Raw genomic sequence first — 22,579 nt, 5'->3', positions numbered from 1 at the left:
AAACACAACTTTCTGTCTACTTTTCTCAGGCTTCTTTGCCAGTGGCACTAAGGCTGTTACCTCGTGGTGACAGGTGACACCTGTCAGGTGACAGCTTCTTCTTCTGCCCTTAGGGAGCTAATGAGGGAGTGAGTCGGAGGGTGCGGGAAGGTGTGCAGTTTGTGTGATTACTGTGGCTTTGGGTCCCTGGGAGTGACTGCAGTCTACCAGGGATTTTCTTGATTTGGGGAGTTAGCACTAATTGCAGATATTCTCTATTATCAGACAGCATGTCAAGATTGCTAGTTTAGGGACTGTGGTGGCAGAGAGACAGTGGGCAGGGCTTGTGGACAGTGGCGCAGAGCCTCCCTACCAGGAGGGCGGGAAGGAGCTTGCCCTGGGCATGGTGTGGCGGCTGGTCTTTGCTCCTCCGAGGTTCCCATGGGTGACTGGCTCAGTCTTTTTCTGCTTGACTGCCTTTTACCCTCTTCCGAGCCAAGCAGGTGGCTGTCAGCTGCCCACACAGCCTGTCCTTGCCCCCTGGCACAGGCAGTGCCACTACACTGGGGCTGCTGGCCCCACCTTCTCTACTCTGTAGAATTGTTCTGGGGACCAAGTCCCTCGGTCCTTCTCTTCCCAGGCTCTGGCACATCAGTGCCAAGTGTGTACTCATGGGATGGAGCGCAGGGCTGGAGCCATGGTTGTTTCTGAGGACCAGCACCAAGTAGCCTCCCCACATTGGTTCTGTGGGCCCTTCCCGACTCTGCCGTGGCTCCACCGTGAGACCCAGGGCAAAGTTGCTGACCCTTTGTGGGCCTCATTCTACTAGACAGTAGGACCCTGTCATGGAGAAGAGAGATTACCTTTTAGATGTCTAAGAAAGGTGCTACCAGAAAATAACCAAAGAATTGTTATAATTGAATGAATTGGAGATACTCCCTAAAGATCAGAGTGTTGATCCCCAGCAAGGATGTCATACTTTTGGAGGATGGTCTCACTGGCATTCTTCGGTAGACTCTGGTTAGTCTGATGCCTCTTTAGTTACCCTGAGATACATCCCCATCCCCTTGCAATGGGGTTGGGCTGTAATTTGAAGTCTGCTCAGGGCTACCTCCTTCCTCCTTGCAGACTCTGATGGGTTAGCCCCACCTAGCTTGTGAGGACCTGGGGAGTCTGGACCTGAGCTGTGAGGTGGAGGACATTGCCTCTCATCTCTCCCCTCCAGTGAGTCCTCCAGGCAGAGCAGAGCCTTGCTGGCATTTTGGGTCCTCTCTTTGGTGCCCTGGCTGGACAGGAACAGCTGTGACCTGCTTTCTGGATTCTGCTTAATGGGCTGGCCTCCTCTAGCGAGTTTTCCCAGCCCACGAAGGAATCCTGGAGAACTGGATTCCAAAGGGCATGAGCCGGGGAAGCTGGATTGGAGATTCAGTTGGAGGTGGCAGAGGCGACAGTCTGAGCCTTGCAGGAGGCCTTGGTTTGCAGCAAGCAAGTGGCACCGAGAAGGGCTGCTGTGTCCCCATGCCCTCCTCCACCCACTTTCTTACATCCTCCTCCCAGAGGGGCTTCCTTTATGCTTCAGGAGTCTGCAGGACCTTCAGAGAGGCTAAGGTTTCCTAGATGTTGCTGTTTGGAAATGTCAGGTTGTTTTTCTCATGTGGGTGGGCTGGTGTGAACTTTGCCTGTAAAGAAGTTTCCTCAGGAGTCCTCTCAACTGGAGGCCAAGATTATTAAGGGAAGGTCATCCTGGGAGCTCCTCTTTTCCTCTGCCGTCCTGTCCACCGCCTTTCTCTGGAGGGTCGAGGAAACTGGAAGAGTAATTCTTAACCACCGTGCTCCTTGGAGGAAACCCGGCCGATCTGAATTAGAAGGCCTGGTTCTTGGGGCTGCGGTGGCTGAGGGCAGGGGGTGGAAAAAGCAGGAAGTGTGGACCAGACAGAGGGGAGATGTGGCTGTTCTGGCTTCTGGGATGGTTCCTGGCCAAGACCTTTCTTTCCTTTTTGCCAAACGTTCCATTCAGCTGATTGCCAGCTCCTGGTCCCGGTCCCTGCCATCTTAATCGCCAACTCTAGGAAGGAAAGTTTTGAGAGGAGCCACGAGCTGCCTCACCTCTTCCATCACTGACTCTCTTCGTACCCAGATCCCAAATCTACAGGGTGTGTGCTAGGAGCTGTGATCTCCAGGGATTCCGTGTGTGTGTGTGTGTGAGTGTGTGTGTGTGAACAGAACAGCTGCACAAATGGTTTCTGAGCCGGGACCGGGGACTCAGGACTCTGAATGCAAACCCAACTGATGTAACTGTGTCACACAGCCTCCTGTCCCTCTGCTCTCTTAGGACCCAGAGAGCCCTTTATTAACTCTTGTGTCCACTTTGGCTTCAATTGGTGGAGAGTCCAGGGTAGGCCCAGGAAAGAGAGAAATGGAAAGTAAGTTCCAGTAGCAAAACTGAACCACATGGGGCTGCTTTAATTTGGCTGAGAGGATGCTAGAGAGGGGCTGTATGAGTGGGAAGAAAATGCAAGCAGTTATATTCAGTCTCCTCACATTTGGAATTAAGTGAGAACCACACAGAGAGAACATAGTTAAACAAGAGAAAGACTTTGTTGGTGAGTGTGACTCAGTGATGGGCCTGACATCAAAGAAGCTTGTAGAGCTGTATAAAACCTGTAAGTTTTCAATACGGAAGCAGGGATCAGCTGCACATCTGTTTGAGGCAGGGAGCTGACCTACTTGACTTATTGTTATACCTTCCTGCTGGAGGAGTCGTATTCCTGGCACAGGGCATGCTGACTTCCCTGTTGGAGCTGGGGCTGTGGGAGGGGAGAGGTGGAGCTGGGCAGGAGAGTGTGGAGTGAGGGGTGGGGGATGGGTACCTGGCTGCAAAACCAGTGGGATTTGGGGTCTGGGTAAGTGTGGGTGCTGGGGGTAGATAGGGGCAGGGTCCTCTCAGAAGAGAAAGCTCTGGGAGCCAAAGGGATTAAGTCCTTAACCCCTTGAACCATTCTGTCCTGAGCGGAGGTACTGAAGGTCTCTTCCTAGGGCAGTCCTAGAACTGAGTCATCTTCCCTTAGTAAAAACTACTAACAGGCTAGGGGCTTGAGACCCTCCATATTTTTCACCACCTTTCTTGATAGCTCTCTATTTCCCCTGCTCAGTGAAGATGGGTCAAGACGTGCAAGGTTCCCTGCTTTGTGCCCGAAAGGGGAGATTGAATTATTTATGATACATCTGTCACCTTTGTTAGACTGTAAGCTTCCTGGAATTGTGCCATGGTCATCTGAATACTTCTGGGTCTAGCATGGTACCTGGCACGTAGCTGGTACTCACCGCCCATTAGAATCCAGCTCTGTGGCTCAGGATTTGGGGAGATGACCGAGACCCATTAGTCTGTCCCAAGCAGGGTAGTTCTCATACGGTGCCCTCCAACAAGACAACAGGAAGCCCTCTCTACCACAGCTGGTGTCATCGCTGGACCCTGGGGCTCCCCCCTTCTCTGGCACAGGCATGGAACAGAGCCAGCTCACTTGAGGGAGTGCCCTCTCCTTTGTCTCCATGCTCTGACTCTGAGCCATTGTGTGGCTCTGCCCTGACCCCCTTCCTCCCCCCGTGACCTCCAGCCATCTGTTGGCAGCTGTGTGGGCTGAGTTTGGTGCCGCCTAGACCCTGGCACCGACCTGCTTGGACATAAGCATGCCCTCTTCCTTTACCAGCTGACTGCCTGGTGCTCTTTGGGGTTCCTTTCCCCAGTTCCGTCCTGTCTTCCTGGTAGTTCTGAAACCCTAGTCTTTGGTGTCAAACTTTGCTGCACATCTGAATTGCCTGAGGGGCTTTGAAATGTTCAGAATCCAGGGACTCACCCCACTGAATCAAACCCTCCAGGAGAGGGGCCAGGAATCTGTGTGTTTGAAGAACTTTCCAGATGATAATTACAAACATTCAAATGTGGACCCTTATTAGATAATATTATTGTTAAATAATAACAATTCCAATTTGACGTATTGTCAACATTAAATTTAGCTGGTATGCTAACTGGCATTGTGTTTACATCGGAGAATGTCCTAGTTCTGTAGAGATTCAGGCTGAAGTATTTAGTAGAAGTGAAGTGTTTGCATCTTAACATTTGAAAATGTTAAGCAGAGAAGGAGAAAATGTGCTCAAATGTGGGGAAATGTTAACAATTAGTGCATGCAGGTGGTGAAAGGAATCTGGCTGAAAATGGTCTTTCAGGTGGTTTCCATCTTTCTTTCTGAGAGATGGATACTAAAAGAGAACACAGCTAGGGCCACCAAGGTGCACAACTCCAGCAGGCACCATTCTCTTTGTTGTGGTAGAGGGTGTCATTCATGTAGAGTACAGTGTGTGGGTGCTCCGTGGAGTTGTGCGACAGAGCGGTACTGGCCCCAGCTTCTCTTCCTGGATGAGCTGCAGAGTAGCAAAGACCCAGGCCCTCGTCCACCCCAACTCTTTCCTGGGACCTACATGGATATTTGCTTTTTTACAGAATCCCTAGTAACCTTTGAGGACTCAGGGAATAGAGAATTTGTCAACTCAGCAGAGCCTGGCAGGGAGGGAACTGAATTGGGGAAGAGAAATAGGGGAGGCAAGAAACATGAGGCTCTGATTCCTAAAATACTTTGTGTATCCCCACCCCTCCTGGAAGATGAAATTCGGGGCTGAGTTCTTAGCGGAAGCCAGCTCCCTTTAGCTGCAGGTGGTTGGGATTGGTTGCTCCTGCCTTCCCTCTTTCCCTCTCTGCATTTCCCCTGTGCCTGGCTGCTGCCTTGAACCTTCACCCCACCTTAGGGGTGGCTCTTCCGGTCCTGGTGTACTGGTCCTGCGGGGGATGCTGCTTGTCCTGCCTCCTCACCATGGATCCCTCAGCATCAGAACCAGCAGAGCACTGCACTTTTTGGAAGGCGCAGCTGCCGGTGTAGCCCTGGGTGCAAGATGGGCTGGGCCTCCTCTGCACAGCTGACAGACAGTCTGGTGGTGTCCTGGCCGGGAGCCAGGGGGCCGGTGGTTAGAGAGGGGTGGCTCAGCTTTCCGTGTTTGAATTCCAGTCTGGGAAGAGCCTTAGGAGCTGGGCCTGCTGGATCTCCCTCGGGTCTTTTTTTTTTTTTTCCCCCTCAGCAGCACCGTGTGGCTTGTGGGATCTTAGTTCCTAGCTCAGGGATTGAACCCAGGCCCTCAGCAGTGAAAGTGTGGAGTCCTAACCACTGGACCACCAGGGAATTCCCTCTCAGGCCTTTCTTCTCTTTCCTCCCAGGGCTAACTTTGGCGTCCTCTGAGAAATGTGACTGAAGGGAATCAATAGGCCACAATCAAAGAATCCCAGGGCTGGAAGGCACTTTCTGTGGGGGTCTTGTCTATCTACCCACCTGCATTTACAGATGCCAAACCTGGTCCTGTTAGTTGAAACCCAGTCCTACCTTTGAAGGATCCCCAGGGAAGGACACCACCTGCATCCTGATCACACATCTCTATGTCTGAGAATTCTTACCACCAGAAAGCTCTACCCTTATATCCCAGTTGAAGTACATTTTCCTCAGTGGAAATGAGGTGATTTTGGAACTTGAGGATCTTAGTGGGAGATGACAGATTCATACACATTTAATTTTATTTATTTATTTATTATTATTTATTATTTATAGTTATCCTTTTTTTTTTGCGGTACGCGGGCCTCTCACTGTTGTGGCCTCTCCCGTTGCGGAGCACAGGCTCCGGACGCGCAGGCTCAGCGGCCATGGCTCATGGGCCCAGCCACTCCGCGGCATGTGGGATCTTCCCGGACCGGGGCACGAACCCGTGTCCCCTGCATCAGCAGGCGGACTCTCAACCACTGTGCCACCAGGGAAGCCCCATACACATTTAATTTTGAATAAAATTTTTCAAGATGATATTTGAGGTATATACAGGTTGCTATTGGGAGCATGAAGGTGGGGCACGTTGTTGGATCTGGAGGTTCAGAGAAGGCTTCTTGAAGAACTTGATGTCAGAGCAAAGTCTGAGCAGTTAGAATCACATAGGCAAAGAGCGTTGGCAGTTGGGAAGGGCGTGCCCTGGAGCAGGAAGGTACTGCACGAAATCACGGAGGTATCAAATGCGTGGTTCTGAATGGTTGCAGATGAGAGGGAGATGGGGGCTGGTGATAAAGGCCTTGTAAAGGAATCAAATAGAGAGCCTTTGAAGGGGTTTAAGCAGAGAGTGAGATGATCAGATTTACACTTTAGAAAGAGCCCTCTGACTGCTCTGGGGAGCAAGCTTTAAAGAAGGAAAGATTAGGAGGAGGAAGGACTGTTTGAAGGCTATTGTAATAGCCCAAGTGGGAGAAAATACGGGTTTAATTAGGGCAGCAGCGGTTAGCATAGAAGGAAGGACTCGATTTGGGAAGTATTAAGAGGAAAAGTTGGCAGGCCTTGGTGATTGGATATGGGGTGAAAAGGAAGGAGGAATCCAGGATGACTGTCGGGTTCCTAGCTTGGGTGACTGGACGGTGCCATTCACCCAGATGGGGAACCAGGAAGGAGGAGAAGGTTGTGGGAAGGAAATAAGAAGGTGATAGTTCAGTTTTGGACATCTGGGGTTTGAGATATGGGCGGGCATATCAACTTGACGGGGGAGAGACACATTTGGAATCATCAACACACACGTGATGTGAGTGGGAGAACAGATGACACTGACCAGTGGGGTTGTCACATTAACAGAGGCTGAGAATGGAGTCCTGAGCCAACACCAATATTTCAGGGGTGGACAAAGGAAGAGGAGGACAATGACAGAGGTGGAGAACACGAAAAAGTCATGTCATGGAAGCCAGGGGGTGGAGGATGTAAGGAAGAAGGGAATGGTCTGAGAGCCAAGTGCAGCAGCAATGTCTGGGCAGATAGAAATGCCTGTGGAACTGGGTGGCCTGGGCATTGTTGTTGGGGCATTTTAGTGGAATGTTGGGGGCAGAAGTCAGATTACAGTGAGTTGAAGAGTAAATAAGGGAGCATTGAGAAACATCGTGTGTCTTCTGTGAAGCTTGACTGGGAAGGGAAGGAAGAACAGGGAGGGTATGAGCTGAAGGACAGAAAGGGAAGAGAGGGGGCTTAGGGTGTAGGGTTCTGGTTTTTGTTCCTTCTTCTTTTTCTTTTTAAGGCTAGAAGAAGCTTGATCGTGTTTATGTGCTGAAGAGAGAGACCCAGTTAAGGAGAAGAGGTGAAAGTACAGGAGAGGGAAGGGGAGTTGGTGGAGCATCATCCTGGAGGAGATCCAGTGTGTGGGGCAAGCGCCCTGGAGGCTCTGGAGGCTTCTACCTCAGTGGGAGGCGGGGACCTGCTTTCCCTGAGACCAAAAGGAAGAAGGGGAGGCCAGGGATTTCCCTGGGGGCACAGTGGTTAAGAATCCACCCACCAATATAGGGGACACGGGTTCGAGCCCTGGTCTGGGAAGATCCCACATGCCGCGGAGCAGCTAAGCCCATGTGCCGCAACTACTGAGCCCACGCGTCACAACTACTGAAGCCCACGCACCTAGAGCCCGTGCTCCACAGCAAGAGAAGCCACTGCAATGAGAAGCCCGCGCACCGCAACGAAGAGTAGCCCCCGCTCGCCGCAACTAGAGAAAGCATGCGCGGCAATGAAGACCCAACGCAGCCAAAAAATAAATAAAATAAAGAAAAAAGAAAAAAAGGAAGGGAGGCCAAATGCAAGTGTCGTTAAGTTAGTAGGGAAGAGAGGCAGGAAGGCGAGAGAGATTATTTCCAACGGCCTCGGTTTTTCTCTTCACAGTGGTGCCTGGCTAAGACCAGTGTTACTACTCTGCTTGTCCCAGCTTGGGGCTGAAAATACAGTTGTTCTCTGGATTAAAAGGCTTAATCTCAGTTCACCTTTGAGCATTTATCTTGTGTCTCCCATCGAAAGTACTAGGCCCTCCTTTTCCTGGGCCCCGTTTCCCAACTCTGGGCAGCCAAGTTCTGGGTATCTTCATCTGCGCATCCAATTCCTTTGAATTTTAAATAAGAAGACTCCCTCTTACCCTCTGTGGATAAAAAGTAATCTATAAGGAGCTGTTGAAGCCTGGAGAAACTCAGCAGGCAGAGAAATCAGCAGAGAGCAGCTTTGTTATGCCCTGAAGCTGGGCTTGGGCTATTCCATTATGGGGAAAATACTTCCTAAGACTCACTGAGCCAGGCTGTGCCTGATGGATGCACCAGGATCCTGGAAGGGCACCTCAGGTTAAGGGATACTCTTGTCCTAACTCGTTTGGGGTCTGATGGAACTTACCACCCACGAATCTATCTGAACTTTTTTCCTATTGATGCTTTCAATTTTCTAATCATGAGGAAGGACGTGCTTCATATGTTTGTTACCTGCTGGGTAACAGTACAATAAAATGAAGGATTTTTGATAATTTTATGAAATCGTGAACTTCACAGCTGCTGGTGAGAAGGGTCAGAAACCACTTACTAAACAATCGCCTGCCCCAACCTAATCTGAAACACATACACACACAAGTCCATGATTCTCAGCTTCGGCTACAGACTAGAATCTCCTGGGGAGTTTTAAAAAGTACCACTGCCCTACTGCAGACCAATTAAATCAGAATCTCTTGAGAGTACCTGGGCTTCAGTACTTTAAAAAAATTCCCCCAGTGTTTCTAATGTGCAGCCAGGGTTGAGAACCACTGGGCCAGCTAGCCTTGTCGTTGCAACCGTGCCTTCAGTGCCTTTTCACGTCACGGCTTCTAAAGGAAAAGGGTACCAACCCTGGAGCGGATGAAGGGGCTGCTCGTGGCCAGAGGCAGCTGGCTGGCAGGTGGCAGGTGTTATCTGCCTGTCTGGCTTCCTAAGGGCTGAGGGAAATCAGTATTTCGGCACACCTGTACTCCATCAGGTGCCCGGGTCTCACCTGTTGGCAGGCTTTGTTTTATTGCTCATATTGGTGCATCTTGGGAGGATCTTAGTGCAGTCTGAGTAGCTGTTTCATAGGGCTTTGCTGTACTTTTCATTTATAGCTTTATTGAGGTATAGTTGACATATAATAAATTGTACATATTTAAAGTGTGCAACTTGATAAATTTTGACATATGTATATACCCATGAAACCACAATCAAGACAGTGAACATTTTCCTCGTCCCCAAAGTGTCCTTGTGCTCCTTTGTAACCCTCTTTCCACCCCTTCCCAGAGAGCCACTGATCTGCTTTCTGTCACTGTAGATTAGTTTTCATTTTCCAGAATTTTATATAAATGGAATCCTACACATTCCTACTCTTTTGTCTGACTTCTTTTACTCAACATAGTTACTTTGAGATTCATCCATGTTATTGCATATAGCAATAATTAATTCCTTTTTGTTGCTGAGTAGTATTCAGTTGCGTGGACGTATCATATTTTTTTTTAATCCATTCACCTGCTGATGGACATTAGGTTGTCTCCAGTTTTTTGATGTTACAAATAAGACTGCTGTGGATATTCATGTACAAGTCTTTGTGTGGACATATACTTTCATTTTTCTTGGGTAAGTAATTAGGAGTGGGACAGTTGAGTCATATGGTAGGTGGATGTTTACCTTTTCAAGAAGCTGCCTATTTTCCAAAGTGGTTGTACCATTTAACATTCCCCACCAGCAGTGTGTGAGAGCTGTCCTCTTTATTTATTTTATTAAAAAAATTTTTTAATTGAAGTATAGTTGATTTACAATGTTGTGTTAATTTCTGCTATACAGCAAAGTGACTCAGGTATACATATATATATTCCTTTTCATATTCTTTTCCCTTATGGTTTATCACAGGATACTGATGATAGTTCCCTGTGCTATAACAGTAGGACCTTGTTGTTTATTCCTCCTATATATAATAGTTTGCATCTGCTAATCCCAAACTCCCAAACCTCCCCCGACCTGCGCCCCCCTTGGCAACCACAAGTCTGTTTTCTATGTCTGGGAGTCTGTTTCTGTTTAATAGATATGTTCCTTTGTGTCATATTTTAGATTCCACATATAAGTGATATCATATGGTATTTGTCTTTCTCTGTCTGACCTACTTCGCTTAGTATGATAATCTCTAGGTCCATCCACGTTGAAGAGCTGTCCTCTTTAAATTGACTGAAGAGCCCTTATCTCCATCTTTTCCTCTTAGCTGATACAAGGTGCCTCCTTCTTTCTTCGGGGTACCTGTGCGCGAGATGAGGATGGGATTTAGGGACCAGAAATGGAAACATGTATAGATGAATGGACGGGTGGATGGATGTAATAGATAAATAAAGTTGTCTTGGTATCTCTTTTTTTCTCCATCTTTCTCCATCTGTTGTAGGCACTCAAGAAACAGGCAGTGGCCCAGATTATGTCACCCAATCAGATTATTGACACGTCTCTTTTTGTGACTGAATGATTGATATTTTGCCTCCTCACTTGCAGGTGCCCAGACACCATGCCACAACCCTGCAGAACTGACCTTGTCAGGAAGTAGAAGACTTCCTTGTTTCCTCTGTCCCCCATCCTCACCATGTCTTCGACTCAGGGCAGTGGGGATCACTGGAAGTCACTGGAGTCTGTGGGCATCAGCCGCAAAGAGCTGGCCATGGCCGAAGCCCTGCAGATGGAGTATGATGCTCTATCCCAGCTTCGGCACGACAAGGAGGAAAGCAGAGCCAAGCAGAACACAGACCCCTGTCTCATCAGCTGGGATGAGCCCGTCCTAGACTTCTACAGCAAGCCAGCGGGAAGGCGGAAGGACCTCAAGCTCTTACGTGGTCTTTCTGGCTCTGACCCTACCCTCAATTACAACTCGCTCTCCCCACAGGAAGGGCTGCCCAACCACTCTACCTCCCAGGGCTCCCAGCCTGGCCCAGATCCCTGGCCCAAAGGCTCCCTGGCCGGAGACTATCTCTACATTTTTGATGGTTCAGATGGGGGGCTCTCTTTGTCCCCAGGACCGGGGGACACAGATGACTCTTTTAAGAAATTGTCCCCACCTCCTCTGCCTCCCCGAGTCTCTATCTGGGACACTCCTCCCCTGCCTCCCAGAAAGGGGTCCCCCTCATCCTCCAAGATCTCCCAGCCCAATGACATCAACACTTTTTCTTTGGTCGAACAACCTCCAGGCAAACTGCTGGGGCATCGGCTCCTAGAAGAGGAAGAGGAGCTGGGAGGTGGCGGTCCAGGGCGCCTACTGGGGTCCATGGACTACGACGGTATCAATGATGCCATTACACGGCTCAACTTGAAGTCAACCTATGATGCAGAGATGCTGCGGGACGCCACCAGGGGCTGGAAGGAGGGCCGGGGACTCCTGAACTTTGGCAAGGACACTCCTGGAAAACCTGTGGCCCGGAGCAAGACCATGCCCCCTCAGGTGCCCCCCCGCACCTACACCTCCCGCTATGCCAACCGGAAAAATGGGACACCTGGCAAGAACCTCCAGATTTCTGCAGCTCCGGTGAGGACCTTATTGTGTTTCTTCTGTCCCCTTTCCCCTTGTCATTCAGAGATAGAGTCTCCCTTTCTTCTTTGCTGTCCAAATCACAGTCTGCTCCACACTTACCCCTTCAGTCCTCTCCTGCCCTCTGCTTCTGACATTGGGCCCCCCGGGCCGTGGTGGGGGAGGGAAGAGGGACACTAGTAGAGAAGGCTCCTTTTCAGGGTCAGTTTTGTGTATCTTGGCCAAATGGTCCTTCTGGGGGCAGGCGTTCTGGAAGGCCCACTTCGTGATATAAGGACAGAACTGGGGTGAGGGGAGACACTGTTCACTGCACGGCCGAATGGCCTTGTGCACTGGGGGTGGGGGGGTTCCTTCTGCTTTCTGACTTTCTGCTCTGCCAAAAATGCTGCGTGGTGATGAGGTTCAGTCATGATACTAACCGATGTTTAGTGCTCACTAAGTCCCAGACCTGGTCCAGACCCCTCAGCAACGCTGCCTAATGATCTGCAGTGGCGCAGCCCTGTTCTGTCTCATCCCAAAGCTCCATTGTTCTCACTCGCTCGCTCGCTCTCTCTGCGTTACTCCCTCTGTCTCTCTCTCCCTCCCTTTGTCTCTCCCCCTCTGTCTCTCTCCTCCCTGTCCTCGTGGTGTGTGTGCTGGCGCGCATATCTCTCTCTCATTGTGATAAAATATACATACCATAAAATTTACTGTCTTAACCAACTGTGAGTATACGGTTCAGTGGCATTAAGTACATTCACACCGTTGTGCAATCCTCACCATCATCCATCTGTTTTCCCAGTGAAAATGTTAAGAAAAAAGTATGCAGTATGACAGTAATTATTTCACTTTTATCAGTATATAGTATAAAATAGCAAACTATCTGCCCAGAAGCATGGCGTAGGTTCCAGAACAGCTTTGATCTTTTTCTGGTTTAAAAAGTGTCAGCAACATCTCCATGGGCGGGGCCTGAAGCCCGCTTTGTGTTTTGCACTTGGAAACCCTGAACCCCAGGGGAGTCGAGAGGCACCCCTGTGGCTGATGAGTTCTGTCCTAACAGCTTTCCACCTCATTCCCTCCCTGTTTCCTCCTTATTCCATTGTCTAAGGGACACTGGGGCTTTCCCACCTTGTGTCCCAGCAGTTGGGATCCTTCACAACTCTGGAAAAGCCACGTGGTCCTTCCTTCCTGTGCTTCGGCTAAGAGAGTCCCCCAGGGCAGAGGCAGCTCCTGGGTTAAGTCACAGCTCTAGAGCGCAGGGCTTTTTAAAGGACTTGCTCTGAGAGGTGGGGCTGTTCCTGCTATTTATAGGGACAGGGAGATTCTGTTCTGCACAGCTGGGCCTGCTTGCGCAGCAGCAGGCCACCCTGGTAGGTGGTCACCTCTGTGGCTCGCTCTCCTGCTTCCCCCGCCACTCCCTCACCCTTCCCCCATCCCCTGTCTTGTTATCAGAGTTCTGGGAGGGAGCTTGGTCCAGAGTCTCCTTGAAGAAGCTAGGGCAAAGCAAAAAGCCCTTGCCAGTTCTTAGGGGGAAATGCGGCCTTGGTCTTCCCCACCCCAGCTTGGTGCAGGGGCTCATCCCACTGGGAGGGGGGGCCCCTCGGGCTCTCGACCTATACCACCGCCCCGCCTTCGCCGGGCTTCCAGCCGGAGGGACCCACCTTATCCCAGGCCTGTGGAGCCAGCTAAGGAAATGGTTGGCTCCAAATGCCAGCCTGGTACCCCTGCTGCCAGCCTCTGCCCCGCAGATCCCCCCAGCCAGCATCGGGCGATGCCATCGGGGCCTGCCAGCAGGGCAAACGTAAGTGGCTTTTGTTTTCTTATGGAGCCAGTGAGTGGTACTGAAAGGCATGAAAATGGCCCTCAGTCACCACTGTGTTCTCCACCCTCCTTGCCTTCCCCTCCTCTCGCTGTCTCTCTGTCTCTGTCTGTCTCTGTCGCTCTATCGCTCTCACTTTTGTGGGTTAGTTGCTGACAGTGGTACTATTGTTTTGACTGGGACACAGGCATGAACTTGGCAGAGCCAGGGCCTCCCATGCCAACTGCCCCCACGGCTACCCTCCCCTCTCTGCACCCCCTCCATGCTCACCCAGGGGAGCAAGGCCAATGAGAGAGGGTCACTCAGAGGAAACAATCTGGATATTCAAATGCGGAGCTCAGTTGCTGCCACCTGCCCCGAGGGGGCGGGGAGGACAGGAGAATAGCCAGGGGGAGGCTGAGAGGTGAGGCGTTGCGTGTGTGCAGCCTGGCTCCCCGGAAGTATCCGCCTTTACCGGATGCAGGCCGGCACTCCGTCAGAGCTGTCGTCTCATTCCCTTGCGGTGGCCTCCCTGGTGGCTCTGGGCAGGCAGGCCGAAACCTGCCATGCACCAGCTTCTCCCTGCGGCTGTCCTGCAGGCCGTCCTGCAGGCCTTGTTCGAGGGCTGCTTTAGAACTCCTCATGAAAAAAAAAAAAAAAAAAAAAGAACTCCTCATGGGTGACTGAAAACAGCTCTGTGGTGGGAGACAGTTTGAGGTCTTGTCTGTGAGAATCCCCACCAGCACACACATGTTCTTGGACAGGAAGTGGGGCCCAGGCAGGCTTCCTGACATTCCAGCTGTGGGGGACCAGAAGACTTGAGAGCCCGGAGGAGCTAAGCCTTCTACCCGGTTCTTTCCTGCCCAGAAAGCTGCTTTGACGCTTTCTTCCTCAAGTGGTACTTACTGGGAAGGCACGTGTGTCTGAGTCATTGCCTCCACTCATGGTCTCTCGGTCTCTGAGTTGGGTCCCTGGGGCTTACTGTGGATGTTGAAGCTTTGCCCGGGGCTCAGCTTCCCTGGGGACTGTTTGGGCAACCCACTTGCTCTGGCCTCAGTGGTGGGACGGGGAGAAACAGCTGTCTGCTCAGCTCCGCTCCACGCCTCTGGGAGCATCCCCCAGAAAGCCAGCCCCATGGCCCAGCGTGCCGGGAACCACCTGACCTGCAGGGTTGAGCTTATTAGACACTGGCCTCTCGGGAAGGAGGTTCGGCCACACTCATGTCCATCCCACCCAGGCTTCCAGACTCAGCTAAGGCGTCAAGTACTCTTTCAACTTGGCTCTTGGTCTGCCAGGATGGCAGATAAATATATTCCTGGATTTCCCACATTTTTTTTATGCGTCTTTCACTGGAAAGTCTTTACACCTGGAGTTTAAGAGTTTAGGCCTAGGAGCCTGCGGGAAGGGGATGGCATGAGGGAAAAAGGCACTGAGTAAGTTGCTCTTCTCTTAAAGGTGGGCTCCCGGCCCCATGCCGTCGCCAATGGCCATGAGTTGTTTGAGGTCTCAGAGGAGAGAGATGAGGAAGTTGCTGCGTTCTGTCACATGCTGGATATGTAAGAGTTAAAGACTGGGGGGTTGGGGAGGGTTGCGGGCGCTGGGGAGGAGAGTCACCCCTTTCAGAACTTTCTAGGGAGGAAGAAGAGCCATATTTAATACATCTCAGTTTACAACTATGGGATGCTTCCTGCAACCAGTATTTGCAGGCTTTTTGGAATCTTAGAAGTTTCACACTTTGGACAAAATTCAGGAAACCTCCATCTAACAGTCAAATTGTTCCAATCACTTCAGGCTCAGTTGCCTTTAGGAACAAACACACCCCAGATGGAGATAAGAGTGTAATCTTATCTGGAGCTAAAAGAGAAAGGAAGTGGAAAAGTTTTCCATGGAAAGCTGTGTGGTTTTAAAACTATCCTTAATGTTCAACTCAGCTTGGGCAACATTTTGCAACTGTAACAGATGTATCAAGAACAGGGTTTCCCCCAGCTGCTTCCCCACTGCCCCCATCCTGGCCCACAGACCCACGGGCTGAGTGGGGACGGAGGGGTCCTTGGGCCTCAGGACGGGAGGTGCCAGCAGGCCTCTTGTTGACCATTCTCTTCTGAAGGCACAGCGACGGTCCTTCTCCCTCTCTTCCTGCACAGCCTCCGATCTGGCTCTGACATCCAAGACTACTCCCTCACTGGGTATGTCTGGAGCACTGTCACCCCAAGCCCGGAGCACCTCGGGGATGAGGTTAACCTGAAGGTGACCGTGTTGTGTGACAGCCTGCGGGAGCCCCTCACTTTTACCTGCAACTGTAAGTTAGTGGGGAGTCGGTGTGAGCATCCCTAAAGGTGGGGCAGGGGTGACGGTGTTTTGACTGTGTGGAGTCTTTTGCCGTTGATTCCCAGCCCCAAACTGTGTGTTTGTCTGCTTTATCAGGGTGTTGATGGCTCTGGGGGACGGGATCAGGATGAGCCCCACCTGCCCCAGGGCCCACCCCCTCATTGCTTCCCCTGCCTCGCCCCTTGTAGGTTCCTCCACTGTAGACTTGCTCATCTACCAGACCCTGTGCTATACCCATGATGAACTGAGGGGTGTCGATGTGGGTGACTTCGTGCTAAAGCCCTGTGGGCTGGAGGAATTCCTGCAGAAGTGAGTGCACTGGTGGGGACAAGTGGGCAGGAGGTGGCACCTGCCTTCTAGGTAGTAGGATTATGAGGGGGCTTCACCGGGGTGGCGCTGGGCTCGAGGCCTGGGGCTGGCAGCTCCCTGCCAATCCCACAGTCAGGACTCCTGCTTTCTGGGCATACTGTCAGCCACGTCGTACTTCCCCCAGGAGCTCGGTCTTCCAGCGCGGTTGGCTGGCTTCCTGAGCCAAATCTGCTGTGGAAAGAGCTTGGAACTGGGATTAGACAAAGACTAACTCGTATCTGCTTGCAGACTTCTGCGTGTGGAGGGATGTGTGTATGGGGGGTGGGGAGGAACTGTGTGGGGTAGCTTCTCCCGCCCTAGATTATGTGTGGGGTCTTTATGGCCAAGGGCAGGAGGAGCACTGGGCAGAAGCGCCCTGTGGAACTAGCAGTAAAAAATCCCAGTTGCTTTCTCCTCCCCCTTCCCCTGCCGACAAGCCTTTCCCCCACTGGCATGTGCAGCTGGTTATCCTCCTTACCAAAGGCTCGCCTCCAGCTCCTCTACATCCACTGCCCTCTGCAGGGAGAAGCCTCCCTGGAAAGTCTGATGTGGACCAGTGGCAGCAATCCCCTTTCCACTGCCCTGGGACTCTGGGGTGCTGGGGTGGTGGGTAGGGGGATTGTACCCCTCGGGTGATACAGCTGTGTGGCAGGCTGTAGAGTCAGCCAGAGGGCAGCGGATAAGGAAATAAAGAGAGCTGCTTTCCTCCCTAAGCTTCCAGTTGCCTACTGCCCACTACTACTGGCCACTTGGTGAAGCAGATCTTGGGAGTGGGGAAGGAGAGGCCGGTATCTCAGGTCTGAGGAGTGCACAATGAGGGCCACCACTTGCTCTTTCTCTTATATGCAGGTCTAGATGCCAGGATGGTTGATCTATGGCTAGAGCAGTTCTTGGCTGGTTTCTTTAACCTTAGGGATATTGTGGGCCCTTCCTGGCCTCTGTGCCCTCAACTGGAAAACTGACAGAAAAGAAGGGGGCAGGGCCCTACGTGGCGCAACTCCAGGGAGCACAGTTCAAATGTGTATTGCTCTCCCCTAGAGGAATAGAAGGGGCCCCAGATTCAGGGGCTCCTGGCAAAGAGCACCTGCCACTGTTGTAAGGGAGCAAGGGGCATAATGGGTCACATCAACACAGCTGGTTTGGGTTCCAGCTGCCACTTGCTAGTTGTGGAGCTCTGACCCTCAGCTTCTTCTGTAAAATGTAGCAAGGGTTAAATATGAGAATAACCCAATGAGCAATCAGTAAATATTCCCAGGGAAGGACCAGTCCAAAGAGAGGATGCAGATTAGATGGATACTGTCATTTCCCTTGCAGCCCCCTAGTCCTTGAGCCCCCAAGTCCAGAGGTGGTAGATAAGCCGTCAGCTTCTGACATCTTGCCAAGACCCAGGTGGAGTGTTGCAGGCGAGGTGGAGAAGGATTGTTGGTCCTAGGGTCGCGCCTCTCCCACTCTCACTTGAATGCACACAGAGGAAGGCCTTCCACAGAGAAGGTCAAGCAAGTCCCTGGGGGACCTGTGTCCATCACTCTTGGTCCAGGAGCCCCCTCCTCCGCCAAGGCTCTTCTCTTCCCTCCCACGCAACAGAAAAGCCCAGACCCCTGAGCACAAGATGGCTGCCTTGGGTGGGGGTGGAAAGGACCCTCTGGGGGTTCCAGAAAGCTGCTAACTCCCAAGGAGGCCCTGTGTTTCCTACCCCTGCTTAGAAAAGGGGCTGACGCTGAGGGGGAGTGGCGGGTCCAGGATGCAGGCTGCTCTCAGATAAGAACCTTGAGACAGTCCCCGGGGAGGGTTGGGTTTCCTGCCACCTCCCCCACCCCACCCCCCGACGCACTCTTCCTTCCTCCCGGGGCACTCCCACCAGCCCCACCCCACAGCCCAGCCTCTCCCACCCCCAGGTTTTGGCTGCAGCTCAGTCTTAGCAGGTTGGGGTCTAAATCAGAGACTTGGCGCCTCCGGATGTGGAAAACCCACTTACGTCCTAGCTGGACTGGACTGGCCTCCGGCCCAGGCACCTCTGTCGGCTTCTGCCCAGAGCCCTATGCTTTGCTCCTTTCCTCTCCATTTCTGGCCTAGATTCCCAGCTCTGCTGAGGAAGGAAGTCCCTTTCCGGCTTCTGTTACCCAGCTGCTGGGACATGGCCCAGGCCTGCAGTGCTGGCCTGCAAGTGGGACTTAGCCTGCCCCTTCTCCTCGGCTTCCTTTCTGACTAAGGTGTAATCTGGGGGGAGGAAGGGGCTGGATCACCGAGGGACTCCCTAAGCCCCCTTCTCTGAAACTTGGGGGCGGGGCGGGGGTCTCACCTGAGCAGTGGGAATAGCATGCTGGTAGTCTGTAGAGATTTACATTGTTATTCACAATCGCAGGACCCACAGAGGGAGGTGAGAAGCAGAACTTTGATGGGTTGGGGATAATAGACCTGGAATCTTGGTGGGTTTGGTTGGTTGGTCTCAGCACCCAGTTGGTAATGGTGGGGGATGTGAGACTTAGGATCACAGTGTTGGGGGGATAGTGTCACCCACTGAGCTCCACACCTGAGCCTGAGCACAGGCTGGCTTCTGTTGTGTCCTATGTGCCGAAGCCAAGAGGATGGGGTTTAAACACTGCCCCTGAGAAATCTCTCTGTTCCCCACTCCCTCCAGAAGTTCCCACCCCTAGAGTGAATCAGTGATAATGGTAATAAATACCTAGGAAAGTCATTTTTTGTACAAACCAAGGGTTAAATGTAATAGGTGGCATTTCTTTAGACAGACCTCTGTTTCTTTCCCCAAGCTCTACCATGACATCTCCCAAGAGCTAAGGTGGGGGTACATCACAGGTATACTCCCCCTTCACCATTCCTCCCCCTTCCTCCTGTTTCTCTCTCCCTGAGGCTAAGGTATGCATTTCCCTTGAAAGTCCCAGTGAGTCCCCAGAATGCTAATGGCCTTGTCCCCCTGTCCCACCAGCAAGCACGCCCTGGGCAGCCACGAGTATATTCAGTACTGTCGAAAGTTTGACATCGACATTCGGCTACAGCTGATGGAGCAGAAAGCCGTACGCGGTGACCTGGCCCGGACGGTTCGTGTGTGGTGGGGAGGCTGATGGCTGCGTAGGGATGGGGAGGTAGTGGGCAGAGGGTGATGTGGAATACGTTGGGTGGACATGGGGTAGTAGCACTGTGCTGTGATACAGGCACCACCCTTCTCTGAATAGGGCACTTCCTACACAGGTGAATGATGACCAGAGCCCCTCCACCTTGAACTACCTCATCCATCTGCAAGAGAGGCCAGTGAAGCAGACCATCAGCAGGTGAGAGTGGGTACCATCTTGGATGTGGCCCAAGCAGGAACCATGAGGGGACCCTAGCGGGTACCCTTGCTTGCCTTTATGCCAGGGCCAGGGGTTCTTGCAGTTGTTGGGGCCCAAGAGTCTTAGAGGAGAAGATCCCCACTTCAGGGTATGTTACATCTCTTCCCTCTGGTACTTTGCCACATTCTCCATGTAGAAGGTGACCAACCAGAAAGGACTTGCCGGCCTTCAGTCTTCATGGGACATAAGGGAAGAGTGGGAACCCCTTTAAACCAGAGTCTGATTCCTGAGCTGTGGAGAAGGAGGGAGAGGATGGGTCTTTCAGTACACTGGGTCTGTTCTGACATCTTCTATGACCTTTCCCTGTCCCCAACTCCCCAGGCAGGCCCTGAGTCTTCTGTTTGACACTTACCACAATGAGGTGGATGCCTTCCTGTTGGCTGATGTGAGTACAAATTCTGGGGCTGGCCCAGCTGCCCAAAGCTCCTCCCTTCCTCTCCTCCAGTCCTCCTGGGATCAGCTAACACTAAAGGGATCTGGAGTAGATACTGAGAATCTATTAGCAGAGCACTTTTTTTCATTCCCCTAGCACATGGGCAAACCAAGACTGCCAGCTCTTGGGCAGCTGGCAAGTGTGTATAGAAGGGTTCTGCTCCTCTGTAGAAGTAGGTCAGGAACCGTGCCCTGATCCTATCTCTGGAGTAGGGCATCTTCAAAGCTAAGGGACATAGAGTTGTCACCCCGCTGCTGAACTGGAACATGCACTGGAGTGTGCATCCTGTGAGCAAGGCCCAGGAACCTCTGATTTGAGAGGTTCTGATGTGCTGGTGTCACAGGTGGGAAACCGTCAGGAAGTGGAGGGTCCCAAAGGTAGGGAAGGGCCAGGACTCTCCTTACTTGGATTCACATGGAGTTTTAAGCCTCAAAACCATGAGAATAAACATTTGCTCCACATGTCGTGAAGTTGAAGAAAATCAGACGGTGATCTTCAAAAACAATCCCTGTCTCACTGATCCTGTTATAGTGGGCATCCTTTTGGGAGAGTTCAGCTTTGTATCTAGCTCAGCCCTCCACCGACTACCAGAATCCCTTCTCTAGCAGCCTCTGCTTGAAAATTTACTGTGATGAGAGGGGAGTTCTCTGAACACCTTTTTTTGCACTGGTCTGGCCCTCTGTTAATGGCTACTGTGGATGGAGAAGCATAAGAATTGTCTTAGCCTTCAGGGAGCTGGTGTTCCTGCCAGAAGAATGGAATAGTAACGTAAAGCTATTAGTAGACAGAACAGGTTGGTAATGAGTTCATCAGAGGCTTTTGGAGAGTGATAGAGAGGGGGACTGTCCAGGGAAGGCTTGGGGAAGGAGGGTGGAGTTTAGCTGGTCCGTGATTTGCATTTACTTAGGTAATCAGGGTAGGACAGGTAAGGGGATTCCAAATGAGAAAACTGCAGGAGCCAAAGTGCAGAGGGCAGGACATGGCCATGGTCTGAGATGAGACCTATCTGGACATTCTTGACGGTAGTAGGAGAAATAAGGCTGTGTGGGCAAGTGGGCCCCCAGGGTGATCTCTTTGGTCCCCCTGCTAGTCCCTGTGGATTGATTTTATTAAAACTGCATGTCTCTGGGGGAGACCCTGCATGTGTTTGTATAGTCTAAACAGACTGTAGCGGACAGAGGGAGGCTGGGAATAAGGGGAGGTTCAGGCAGGATGGCTGGAAGCGCTGGGGAACGTGGGCTTGGCTCTTTTAATTCAGCAGGAGCTGTGTGTGGTTCACTAACGCTGGATGTTTGAAAATAAAGCATGGATTCCACTGGTTACTCCTGAGGGTCATGAGCCGCTACTCCTCCCGGCCCATTCCTTCAACACTGTGGGTGCTGGAGGCTGAGTGCTAGCCTGCCAGCCTCACTGTGCCGCCTCCCACAGGGGGACTTTCCACTGAAGGCCGACAGGGTGGTACAGTCCGTCAAGGCCATCTGCAATGCCCTAGCCGCTGTGGAAACCCCTGAGATCACCAACGCTCTCAACCAGCTGCCCCCCTGCCCTTCCCGAATGAAGCCTAAAATTCAGAAGGTAACGGGGCCCAGAGCACTAGCGTGGGGAAGGAGGAGAGGAATATTCCCCGGAAACTAGGTGACTAGGTGTCCACTTACTAAAAGGCTCTTCTCTCAACCTCCGTCTTTTATGTTTGAACATTTAGTCACAGGGTTTTTGGGAAATAGATGCCAAGTCTGTCACCTCTTCCTGAGGATGAGAGTGGGCTGGGATCTGCCCCTGGGACTGATTGCCGGGATCCCAGGCCAGCAAAGGCTTTGTTCACAGTCACTGAGGCACTGCCTGCCAGTTTTCGTACCCAGCAGGGTGCAAGACCAAAATCTGCCCTGAGCCGGGGATTTGGGACTCGGCGGTGAGGGCTGTGTGCTGTGCAGATGGGGCCAGCCAGCACGACAGGTGCTGTGATCTGTAGTGGGGTAGCCTGAGGGCTGGCGTGTTTCATTTGGGTGGACACGATGACTTTATCCTTGGTCTGGTTCACTGTCCCATCACACGAATCTGGTACAAACTGTTACTCTGTCCTCCCTGGGGAACCTCTGCTCCTCAAATTTCGGTCCAGTCTGGTCCAGATGAGCACAGCTGTGAAAAGCCCTTCTTCCAGCTGTGACGGAAGAGGCCATGGCCCTGAAGCTCCCCTCCCTCTCCTTTTTCCCCAATAGGATCCCACCGTCTTGGCTGTGAGGGAAAACCGAGGTAAGGGAGCTGCTCTCTTCATCCAGAAGGGGCAGCTGAAAACTGCAGTCTCTGCCCAGATTCCTTTTTCTCCCTGGCCCCCGTGATTTATGGGTCCAGGTCTGCCTCTGTGTGTGTATGTGTGTATGTGTTTTCCTATATGAGGCGTGGACGCAGCTGGAGAGCACATTTCTTTCCACAAAATGTTTTCTAGTTATTTTTACTAGTTATTCCTATGGTGTCCCTGGGAGATGGTGATGAGGCGGTGTAAGTGTGAGGGTAGGCGTGGTGGGGCAGAGTTAGCCCTGGGTTCCAGATGGAAAAACTTTCACTTGGGTAGGTTGTGAGCTCATAACCCCTGTGTTTCCAACTTTGAAGGGGCCTGGGGAGACGGTGATAAAGGATTTTTCCCTAGGATTCCCCCTTAAGTCTTTCAAGCAGAATGTTGCCCTACAAAGCTCATATCTCTAGGATTCTTGGTCAGTGATTCCCAATGTTTCAGATTTCGTGGACCAAAAAGCATTATTTTGGAGACCAACATAGAATGATCAGTTTTTATTTTACTAAGCAATGACTTCTTTGAAGTAACTGGTAACTATTATTCCCACTACTTCCTAAAAGAAAGGACATTTTACACTAAATGAGTAGCAATAAGTAAAAATAAGGACAACGTTTAAAATTGAGTGTCATTTTGTGAGAAGCTCATGACATGCTCCTGCTT

The 22,579-nt window shown here is 51.6% G+C and overlaps 1 protein-coding gene across 1 annotated transcript in view; it reads left to right on the top strand.

Moving 5' to 3' along the window:
* Positions 1-22,579, top strand: part of PIK3C2B (phosphatidylinositol-4-phosphate 3-kinase catalytic subunit type 2 beta) — a 62,153-nt gene that overhangs the window by 10,196 nt on the left and 29,378 nt on the right. The window contains exons 2-10 of the mRNA XM_081216338.1: positions 10,373-11,393; positions 14,629-14,729; positions 15,318-15,472; positions 15,690-15,810; positions 18,794-18,905; positions 19,057-19,136; positions 19,518-19,581; positions 21,058-21,204; positions 21,846-21,879. Coding sequence (XP_081072464.1) covers positions 10,461-11,393; positions 14,629-14,729; positions 15,318-15,472; positions 15,690-15,810; positions 18,794-18,905; positions 19,057-19,136; positions 19,518-19,581; positions 21,058-21,204; positions 21,846-21,879 — 1,747 coding nt within the window. The 5' untranslated portion in view covers positions 10,373-10,460. The remainder of the gene's footprint in view (positions 1-10,372; positions 11,394-14,628; positions 14,730-15,317; positions 15,473-15,689; positions 15,811-18,793; positions 18,906-19,056; positions 19,137-19,517; positions 19,582-21,057; positions 21,205-21,845; positions 21,880-22,579) is intronic.

Source organism: Mesoplodon bidens, assembly GCF_964165515.1.
Source record: "Mesoplodon bidens genome assembly, chromosome: 2".
NCBI lineage: Eukaryota > Metazoa > Chordata > Mammalia > Artiodactyla > Ziphiidae > Mesoplodon > Mesoplodon bidens.
The sequence above is the reverse complement of the archived record's forward strand: the minus strand, read 5'-3'. Positions and strand labels throughout refer to the sequence as shown.